The sequence below is a fragment of the Gossypium hirsutum genome, chromosome D01 (assembly GCF_007990345.1).
Source record: "Gossypium hirsutum isolate 1008001.06 chromosome D01, Gossypium_hirsutum_v2.1, whole genome shotgun sequence".
Lineage (NCBI taxonomy): Eukaryota > Viridiplantae > Streptophyta > Magnoliopsida > Malvales > Malvaceae > Gossypium > Gossypium hirsutum.
Genome location: NC_053437.1, coordinates 11,906,545 through 11,918,166, shown reverse-complemented (window position 1 = coordinate 11,918,166; position 11,622 = coordinate 11,906,545). Strand labels below are relative to the sequence as shown.

General features: G+C 34.1%; 2 protein-coding genes across 2 annotated transcripts; both read right to left on the bottom strand.

Annotated features, from left to right (window-relative positions):
* Positions 1-2,247: 2,247 nt before the first annotated feature.
* LOC107946866 (uncharacterized) lies at positions 2,248-3,590 on the bottom strand. The gene has a single exon (XM_016881359.2). The coding sequence runs from the start codon at positions 3,309-3,311 to the stop codon at positions 2,496-2,498; it is 816 nt and encodes a 271-aa protein (XP_016736848.2). The 5' UTR covers positions 3,312-3,590; the 3' UTR covers positions 2,248-2,495.
* Positions 3,591-5,141: 1,551 nt separating this feature from the next.
* LOC121213550 (uncharacterized) lies at positions 5,142-9,134 on the bottom strand. Its single transcript, XM_041086341.1, has 4 exons — positions 8,705-9,134; positions 8,421-8,564; positions 8,091-8,335; positions 5,142-5,327 (listed from the first exon to the last, which is right to left on the bottom strand). The coding sequence occupies exons 2-4, from the start codon at positions 8,557-8,559 to the stop codon at positions 5,142-5,144; spliced, it is 570 nt and encodes a 189-aa protein (XP_040942275.1). The 5' UTR covers positions 8,560-8,564; positions 8,705-9,134.
* Between the last annotated feature and the right edge of the window lie 2,488 nt (positions 9,135-11,622).

The window sequence follows — 11,622 nt, the reverse complement described above, 5'->3', positions numbered from 1 at the left end:
TTCCTTCCTTCATTTTCGGTAGAAAACTGCTTCTGTTTATCGATTTTCCAGTAACTTGTTTTTTTAATTATTCAATACTTGTTTTTTTAACACAATTACAAATAATTTATTTAATATTAGTTTTTTTCAATTTATAACGATTAATATTGTAGCTTAATAATTGAGTATTATTATAAATAAATCATTGCAATATAAGTAAAAATAATTTAAAATATAAAAATTTATTAATATATATTAATATATGTAAAAACAACTTTTTCGAAAAATATTTTCAAAAAATCTGCCAAGCAGCAGAAAATATTTTACACAGATTCAATCAAACACCAGAAAATATTTTCCAGTAAATCATTTTACAGAAAAGTAAAACATTTTCTAGAAATTATTTTACGGAAAATATTTTATTGGCAATCAAACAGACCCTAAGTTCCACGTTGGAGGGGAGAATGTCACAAAAGTGGTACAAAATTTGGGAGGGAAATTAATGGACGGTTTTGATCTAGTTCGCTTCTCGTTTATTTAAATCCAAGGGTTGAGAATTTGTTTTGGAGGTATCTTAGAAGTTGAGGGCCCACATTTTGAGGCTTTTATGGGTTATGGCCGTGCTCATATAATTAAATTATTTTAAATTCTAAAATTAAATTATTTAAAAATTTTCATCTAAGTAATTAGTATATATATATTTTTTAAAGTTTTGCTTATGAACTTTAAGCCACAAATATACTTGATAATGGGTCTAACTCGAAGTCGGTTCGAAAAGTAAGAGGATTTGAGTAAAAAAATAAGTTTGAAAAATGAGTTTAGACAAAAAAAAATAATGTCCGTTTAAAAAACGGATCAGGCCTCGAGTAAGTTTTTTTGGCCCAGCCCTACTCAAATTTGCCAAAAAAAAACTGCTATTGTTTTGCTACTATTTTACTATTATATTACTACTGTTTTGTTGTAATTGTTTGGTTATTACATACTCTTGTTTTATTGCACCTACCTTAGTATTTATTAAGTATAAAAATTTTTTAAATTTATTTTCAATTTGTTGGGAAATATTTATTTTAATATTTTTAGTGTATTTGAAGTATTATATTTTTTAAACTTATTTTATATAAAAAAATAATATAAAAAAATTTAATACGAGTGGGTCAGGCTCGGGTTTTAGCATTTTTATTCGGATCAAACTTGGGCAAAACTTTAGACCCATTTTTTAGGCTGGGTTGGATCAAACGAGCCTAAAATTGTTATGGCCCAACCCCGCCCATGATCACCTCTAGCGATGTTTCGACGATCGGTATGGTGGATAGTACCCATTAATGAGTAGAAGAACATACCTTAAAAAAAGTCTTCTTTTTAAATGAAAATTTTCAAATAATTCAATGACCAAATTATAATTTTTTTAATTAAGTGACCAAAATGAAAACATATACATAATTTAGTAACTAATGATGTAGTTTACACTAAAAAACTCAATATCACTCCATCCATGAGAAAAAAGCTTACCATTTCTTAACGTTAAAATATTTGGTATATTCCGAGTGAAGTTTTTAGACTCCATAAATAGAGTTAAGAGCTGACAAGTGTTCTATAGGGGTATAGTAAAATATTAAAAATAAAATATTTAAAAAAAAGAGACATGTAATAATTTTTTAAGACTATTTGTGGAAAAAAAAAGTACATTGTGAGTCTATTAAATACTAACAAAATGCTAACCTATATTTATATATATAATATTATTTTTAAAATATAAAATTTATATACAAAATATTATTTTAACCACATTTTGAACGTGACAAAATTTAATCGTTTAATAATTTTTTGTAGAAAATAAGTATACAATATTTTTCTATTTTAAATTTTCTATCTAAATTTACACATGAATTATTTTTAAATATTAATAAAAATAATATTTAATATACTATCATTGAATAACAATAATAATGGTCATGCTTTTATACGCAGATAGATTAATTATTATTTAATTATATTTAAATAAAATTATTAATATTTAATTATAAGTCTTTTATTATTTTTTATTTTATTTAGAAATGATGTGCCATATTATTATTCATTAATGGGGTCGGACGTTACATCAAATATTCTCTCATGTAATATTATAATATTTATTTTAAAATTTTGTTAATTTAGTGTAATAATTATAATTGATAACTCAATTGTAAAGGTATTGCATAACCACACTTCATGACTGTGCACCCAAATTTGATATTAGTAAAACCAAAAAAGAAGGATATAATCATGAGGAATACCAGAACAGGGCAATTATTTCGCTTGCGATATAAAAGTCAAAATGTTGATACCTTTATACATTGTGTGTCAAAAAGATTAGACATCCTCTATAAAGCATTAAACTTCATCATAGATAAGCCAAAAAGTAAGGAATTAAGTCCATGCTATTTAAAAACAACAAAATAAACCAAAAATAATATTAATTCCTAAGCTAAAACATCAAATAGTTGAACTCAAAGTTTGGAAGATAGTGATTTTAACTCCTAAGCTTGAATTTCAAAAGTTGGAAATTTGATAGAACCCATTGAAATGTCGATTTCAATTAGATTTTCTTCCTCATTTACCTCATTTATTTCTTCCAACAACTCAACAAGGTCTTGCTGGTGGAAAATAGGTTCTGGCAACAAAGTTGGCAAATTGGATTGCAGATTTGGTTTTGGTTCTTCATTCAAACTGGTGGTGTCATTGCTTGGAATAGCTATTTCAATGAGACCTTCTTCATCATCTTCTTCTGAGGTTGAATATTCATCTGAGATTTCACGATTTCGCTCTAGTACATTATCTGAAATCATCCACTTCATCTCAACATATTCCCTTTCTGATGTTAAATCTAGTGAGTCATCAACTTGGAACTCGTTCACAATGCCATTATCAGCTTCTATGGCTGCATCTGAAACTGTTTTGTTCATCAGTAATGGCGTTAGTACTTCATCTTCAACTTGCAGCTTTGTGGAAGATGGGTTCTCTACTAAAACCCCATTACTTTTCTTTGAGAATTTGACGAGGAAACTTGTTGATATAATCAAGATTGTTGCAGTGAAAAGGATAACATAGAACCCCAAACCAAGGAAACTAGTTAGAACAAGTGAAGGAACAAGGATCGAAACACAAAGTAAATAGGGTTTGAAGAGATCAAATGGTGAACACCTTTGGTTCTCAGTTGCTGTTGCTACCATGTTCAAAAGATAACAAAGTATAGTGAATTGCAAAATAGAACCAGAGATGCTACAAGGAGGAGAAGCTGAGAGAGCAAAAGCAGTAAACCTCCTTTTATGACTTTGGGTTCTTGTTATTTTCATAAAACTATAAAGGAACTAACTTGAACCAAAAGAAAACCAAGTTGCTTTCTACCAGATCTAAGTTGGCAAAACGTGAAAGAGTTGGCTAAAAATGAGGATAAATTGGTTGTACTGAAACTCTGAAATCAGAAGCCTTTATTTCTCTCTTATACCAGCGTTTCTTGAAAAATCAAAAGAAACAGCTCAGCCTTTTGTATTCCACTAAACAGCTTCGCTCTTCTCTTTGAAAAAAAGAGAGCAGATCTCTAGTGTTTTTTTACTATTAACTCAACGAGGTTAGCAATTGCCAAACCCATCTGCAACATAATGTTTATGACTTAAATAATTAATTCAACTCAACTTAGTTCACCCACGAACATTTGTAGGTGTTAGGGACCACTAACCCGAGTCTTAGATAGAATTTAGGTTATCTATCCGTGACTCAGATAAGTCCCATCAAATTACCAAGTGAGAAGCAAACCGTAAAAGGATAACGAGAGGTGTTTGCGGATCTAACTCGCATGACAGGCTCGTGGATCTAGCTCGCACGAACTAAAGGAAGGTTGCGGTCTTAGCTTATGTGTGTCCAAGGAGCTCACAGAAGGGGGACCGTGCTCCGCAGGTAACCCAGAAGGAAACACGTGTCTAGTAGGCTCGAAACCCACACAGAATGTCAGTACTAGGAACAGAAAGGACCACGTGCTCCACAGGCAACCTAAAGTGAAACATGTGCCCAGCAAGTCTAAAGCCTACACGGAATGTCAATGCCAGAAATAACGAAATCAAGACAAAATAGTAAGATCTTATCGTAAACTAGGATAACAAATATAAATATCTAAATACTCCTATTAATGAGACACAAGACAAAATTACTAAACAGTAGTAACCCAAAAATTTTCACCCTATCATAAATAAGTAACATAATATTAAGATATACTATCGCAGTATTGAGTAATCAGACTCAAATATTGAAGATAAAATATGAATATGCATTTAATATCAACATATTTTTATATCTTATAAAAGAATAAGAAAAAAAACAAAGACCGAAAGTATTGTATTTCTTTCTTAAGCAAAAGAGAACAAATCAAATATCCCCAAAGACAAAGTATAGTGCAAATGGTAAGTGGTAAGTGGCATGTTGATTACACGAGGGCTTAAAAGTTCAAAAGTCAAAACGGAACCAAAAATCAAGCATAATAATAATGTTAGATTTTTTTTTGTCGCCAACGTAAATCCAACAAGAGGGCAATGAGGTTAAAGGCTAGTCCATTTGGCGGTGTTGCAAGCCCCTCCAATTCCAAAGTCTGAATAGATGTTTATTAGATGGTCCCATTACTGCTCTGTTGTTGCAGATCATCCACACCTACCAATAGCATTGGTTAAACGACCAGGTACATATAACTTAAATGCATGTGGAGGCAGATCAACTCCAAATCTTTCATCTCTTCAACCAATCATTAAAAAATATTAATTTTTTACTTCACTCAGTAAAAATGTTAGGTCAATTTTTTAAAATTTTAATCTTAATTATTTTTAAGAGTAAAACCATGTAATGATAAAATTGAGAATAAACAAGAAAAGACTGAAGAAGAAAAGGCATGCTTAAATTCAAGTAGACAAGCTTACTGTATGTGTAATTGTCACTTTCATGGGATAAGGTTACTCGCGTCAAATGATGAGAATCGTCTTAATCTAACAAAAGAACGGATACCGAAACTGTGGTTTTAGCATCAAACAATCTTGCAAAATTAATCCAAACTCAATAAAAGAAAGAAACCTGTGAATTTAACGCATTTATCACTTCTAAGCAATCCAACTCCAAAATTATGTTATCCACCCTCAAGGACTTTAGCCACTAATTGCTATAGACTCTGCGATGTGTGCCTCCATTAAGGTTGAAAAATGACGAGTAAAACCCTGCACAAAGTTTCCATTCTCGTCTTGCAGCAAAACAAGTCTCCCTCGATCATTCAGCACAAGCTGCATCGACGTTACACTTAAGTTTCCCAGCCTCCGGTTTCTCCCAGGAGTTGCCTACGATATTCGAGTAATGTTGCACCAACTAGGCTTTAGCGAAAGTTCGCTTCGAGTTGATGCATGTTGTTCATCACCACCGAGCAAACCTTTTAAATTTCTGTTATGTTTGTTATGTTCATGTTAGTTACTAAAAATGTTGTGTTTTATATGTTTGTATTAATAATAAACAGTGTGTTTTGAGGAGCGTGGGTTGTGACTAAAACAGTGTGGAATATTTTAAACCGTTCCTCGTGTGCACATGGGCGTGTGCCCCTGCTGTGTAAGCCACACGCACTACACCAAAACAGACTTTTAGCTGCGCTTTTTTAGGCCTCAAAGCGCCGCAAAAAACGCCGCTAATGACAGCATCGCTAACTTTAGCGGCGTTTTTAGAAACAAACGCCGCTAAAGAACAAGACCTTTAGCGGCGCTTTTCCCACAAACGCAGCTAAAGACCATGACCTTTAGCGGCGTTTTTCCCACAAACGCCACTAAAGACAAATACCTTTAGCGACGCTTTTCCCACAAACGCCGCTAAAGACCATGACCTTTAGCGGCGCTTTTTGTCACAAACGCCACTAAAAACATAACCTTTAAAAAAAATATTTTAATCAAATTATATTTATTTTTATGATAAATATTATATTATGTTTTATTTTCTAAATTTGAACTTTAAATATACTTTTAAGGATAAATAAAAAATATTATTTAAATATAAAAATTAATGAATTTAGTTTTAGAATTTAAAATAATAAATTAATAAGACAATTAAAATCCAAAAGTTAGAACTCAAGTTATCGTAAATATTAAAGTAAAAATAAAAATTTAGAATCAAAACTAAAATAAATAATACATATGAGAAACTTGTATGGCTTCTTCCATCTGTATTGTGCGTTTTGGAACAACTTCCTAATTACATTTCAAAATGGCAATGAGTAGGCATGAGTCAGCACAACTTTAAACAACTACACCAAAACAGGTCTTTAGCGGCGTTTTTTTAGGCCTTTTGCGGCGCTTTTTAGCGCCACTAAAGGTATTTGCGGCGCTTTCAAAATCGCCGCAAAAAATGCCGCTAACGAAAACGTCGCAAACATTTACAGCGTTTACAAACAAAAACGCCGCTAAAGACCATGTTCTTTAGCGACGCTTTGAAAAAAATGCCGCTAAAGAACATGTTCTTTTGCGGCGCTTAGAAAAAAACGCCGCTAAAGATCATGTTCTTTAGTGGCGTTTATTCTAAAGCGCCGCTAAAGAACATGAAAAATAGTGGCGTTTTTTTTAAAACCCCGCTAAAGAACATGTTCTTTAGCGGCGCTTTTATACAAAAACGCCACTAATTTTGGGATTTTTTTATATTAAATTTTTCATATTTTCAGCCCTCCTGTAGCAACAAATCAAAAGCAACCAGATTTAAACCAGCCAAAAGCAATAAATTTATATAATATTTCAAATTAAAAGAATAAAATAATATTAATATCAATAAATAAAAGTGAATTCATAGTATTTTTGCAAAAATGTTAAATGTTAAAATGATAAAAATATTTATGTCATACACTATGAAGGCGGAAGTTGCGACTGAAACATCTTCATCACAGCCTGAAGCTGTTGCTGGAGTTCGTCGTACTTTTTGGCCTGCTCTGCTTCTCTCGCTGCAGCTTCTGCTTCCCTCGCTGCCGCCTCTGCTTTAAGTTGTAGCTAGAGTTCTTCATATTTCCTTTGAACCTCAACTGTGGTCGCTTGCATTTCAGCCATCTGGTCTTTCAACCTCTAAACTTCAGCTTGAGCCTGACTCCCCGAAGCCATGTATTGGTGGGAGCTGGATCCAAAATTTTGGGTTGGGCTAACAAAAGATCCTTGAAATCGAACCCGACCATACCTTTCAGGACCCAAAACTTCAGTAATAATCCGGTTATCAATGTCTTCAAGATGAACAGAACTATCACTAGAAGCAATCGCTTCGTACTCCGCCTTTTTATCCTTTAGTTTTTCCTAATAAATAAATCACATAGTTAGGAACGCAATATTATATATTAAAAAACATATGCAACATAACAATAGTCGCATTACAAGCAATGAATTAGACCATTAGAAAATAAACACTAAAAATAACTAAAATAAGTCAAATCTTATTAAGTAAACGTACCATTATTTCACCAGCTTCAGGAGTCATGGGAGATCCATCTTTCTTCCTATGTGTAATTTCAAAAAGTTGAAGGCGTCCAACTTTTTGACCGGACGACAGTTCCTACAATATGGTAGTATAAATATTATTTAACAGAAAGTTATACATATTCGACAATATTAAAAAATTAAAAATACCTCCGCTCGAGTTACACATGCAAAACTTCTCGACCCGGCTGTGTGGGTGAATTTTTGTTTCTGCCTGCTGCTTTTTCCAACTTGTTCACGATCCTACGTTATGAAATTTTTAGTACGTAAATAGAAAATACTATAAACCAAAATAATTACAATAGCTTGGAAGTACGTCATACCTCACCTTTCTTCGAATGCCAAAATCTAACCGCATCTTCCCATTGGTACCTCAACATACCCGGCGGGACATTTTACAATTTCTCATCTAGGGTTGTTTTTGTTTTATAATAATTTTTCTTCAAAGTACTTTTATTGTCTCTCCATCTTTTTCCCAATGCCTTCTTTACGTAAGCATCGGAGACCTCTAAAGCAAACATCGCCTACAAAAAACAAAAAACACAAGTTAATAAAGTAAATATAAATGAAACAATTTCCTAAGCATTACAGATGGCATTAACATTTTGATACCTTAATATTATCGAAGGCTTGGTTTTTGTTGCTATCGGGCATTTCACGCCATGACTCGTAGTTGATAGACAACATATTCGGATTTCGTGCTAAAATGCCCATGTATCCTGCTAAAAGTCGAGCTTCTGATCCAACAGGCTGACCAAAACTGTTTCGTCCAACTTTGACACGCTCAACTGGATCTAACTCGTACAACTCTCTAAGTTGCGTACGTCCTCGACCTCTGCGCGTCCCACCATTTTCAGCTACAAATGGTATATTATAATATAAGAATTTGAAAAATAAATCAACTATAACAGAAACACACATGTAAATTAAACGTAAAATTACTTTGAACTTCTGTAGGATCCTCAGATGTAATCGGAACATTCGAAGATCCAATTGCTGTCTGCTGTTCAGTATTATTTGTCTCTGTCGAGTTAGGCTCATTCCTCGTAATGCTTCCCCTTAGAATTTTTCTTCTAGGCATTTTATCTGCAATACACATAAAATAGTTGACAACTTAATAACTAATTACAACAATATCAGTACATATAAAACAGTTGAAATATATAATAAGACCAAGATTTAAATTATAATATATTACATATAAATAAACAATCGTAAAATCTTACTACATCATTATTCGTAAATATCTTCATCGGTATCCTGACGAACCCATTGAAAGTGTGCACTAGTACTAGGGATATTGTCATTTAAGTTTTGTTCTCGAAAGGGCAAAGTTTTTGATCTGTCGTCGATGTTATCTCTACTTCCACTGCCCATGTCAAACAAGTCTCTAGGGATGTTACGGAGTACAACGTACCAACCCTCATCAATTGGATCTTTTGAGTAAAAAACTTGTTTGACTTGATATGAGAATACGTACGACTCATCTATCAGTTGTTGTCCTGTGTGAATCAATCGGTCAAAATTCACCATTGAAAAACCAAATTGATCTTGCTTAATTCCACGAGCTGTATTAACATCGGCCCAATCACCTCGAAATAAGACAACTTTCCATTTGCCGTAGTAATCCAACTCAATTATGTCAGTAAGATGTCCGAAATATTCCACATTTCCCTCGACAGGATTATTGTCCCTAGCACTAGCATAACTTGTAATTGCAGAATTAACAACTATTCCACAATTTTGCGTTCTCCTCAACCTCTCGCGATATTTTGTATGAAATCTGAATCCGTTGATGAGGAACGCACTATATCTTTTAACCACTCGATTTGGACCTTGGGAGAGCCATTTAACTTCGTCATTTACGTTCTTCCCACTCCAAACCTATTGAACGGAAAGTAAACTGAGTAATTAAAAATGTTATGAGAAAACATTATTATTTGTAAGCGAAAGCTCCAACTGCATACCGTTTGGCTTAACCATTCATAAAAAAATTCTGTAAACATCTTATTGATATCTCGATGTGTTCTTCGGGAGCGCGAACGAGATCTCAATATTTATTTGTACTCACTATTTTAAAAAATGTTCACCTTGTTAGAAGATAAACAATTATTAGTTTGATAAATATTTACCAAAGTTGTAGAACTTACTTCCGTAAAGGTTCCAACGATTCGTGGTGAAACAGAACATATCGATGTGCTTGAACCCACGATAAATGATTTAATTCTGTAATTTTAACTTTATCGATTGGTTCTCCAAAACTTTAGAACAAATAAGTATCGGCTAAGTTATAGTCCGTGAGTCCAGCATTCCTATTTGGTCTGTTCAACCTTGTTTCGACATCTTCCAAATATCTTGAGCAGAATGTCATACATTCCTCTTCCAAGTAGCCTTCAGCAATCGATCCTTCTGGATATCGCTTGTTGCGGCAGTAAGACTTTAATTTGGATAGGAACCTAAACACAATATACAACATTTTTTAATTATTGAAACTAAAGGCATAGAGGTGAATGAAGGAAAATTTTAAAATTTTAATTAACACCTTTCTATGGGATACATCCATCGATAGAAAATGGGTCCGCCAAGAATTGCTTCGTGCGGGAGATGGATTATCAAGTGAACCATAATGGTGAAGAAGGAAGGTGGGAAGATTTTCTCCATGTTGCATAAAGTCAAAGCGGCTCGATCCTGTACCTTCTGAAGTTCTTGAATATCCAAAACTTTGCCACAAATGGCTTTCATTATGTTGGATAGTTCAATTATACAAGACGTCACCTTCTTGGACATACAACATCGTAGAGCCACTGGCAGTAAATCTTGCATCAAGATGTGATAGTCATGTGATTTCAGCGAATATAATCTTCGATCTTTAACACTAACACATCGAGATATATTTGATGCATACGCATCTGGAACCTTCATATCCTTCAACACCGTGCAGGACACTTCTTTCTCAGTCTTGGACATTGAAAAAATAGAAGGCAACAACCGATATTTCCCATTCGGGAGTGGATTGGGATGAAGATCAGGTCGGATTCCCATTTGGACTAAATCAAGTCGACTCTGAAGATTATCTTTTGATTTTCCGTCGACATTCAAAATTGTACCCACAATGTTCTCGCAGACATTTTTCTCAATGTGCATAACATCAAGATTGTGTCGTAAAAGGTGATGCTCCCAATAAGACAACTCGAAAAAAATACTTCTTTTTTCCACAAATCCGCCTCAATAGGATCGTCCTCTTAATCAGAGTCATCATCAGCTTCATCATTTGATCTTCTATTTCTTTGCGTGTTTGGCGGTTGGTTCATCTTCCCATAAATGAAATTCATATCTTCCAACATGCCTAAGATTTCAGAGCCACTGGTATGCGAATGAGCTTCTCTAAACTCTTCAGTACCATCAAATACAGAACTCTGAAATCTAAATCTATGATTTTCCGGTAACCACCGACGATGCCCCATGTAAGAGAACTTCTTCCCATTGTACAACCATTGCAAACATGTTTGTGCAGCACAACAAGGACACGCATAACGACCCTTGGTACTCCAACTGGATAAATTGGCATAAGCGGGAAAGTCATTAACTGTCTACATCAAAGCTGCACGTAGATTAAAGTTCTCCTTTCTCAGCACATCGTATGTCTCGACACCAGCCCACAATTGTTTTAACTCTTCAATAAGTGACTGTAAATAAATGTCGATATCATTCTCGGGCCCTTTCTCTCCAGGGATAATCATAGATAAGATAAGGGAAGATTGCTTCATGCAAATCCACGGAGGTAGATTGTAATGAACAAGCACTACTGGCCAAGTACTGTATGCAGTGCTCATGATCTTGAAAGGATTAAATCCATCAGATGCTAGCCCAAGCCTCACACTCCTAGGATCGCTTGCAAAGCCTGGAAATTTATTGTCAAATGATTTCCAAGTTAAAGAATCTGCCGGATGCCTTAATAATCCATCATCCGTTCGTCCATCATGGTGCCACGTCATAGACTGCTGTCTTCGACGACATGAAAAGCCTTTGAAGCCTCGGTATCAGCAGAAAATACCGTAAAATCTTGACTGGCTTCTTTCTTGACTGTGCATCATTTTCATCGTCGTTCCCACCTTTTGCGTTTTGACTTATCCAACGGGAGTGG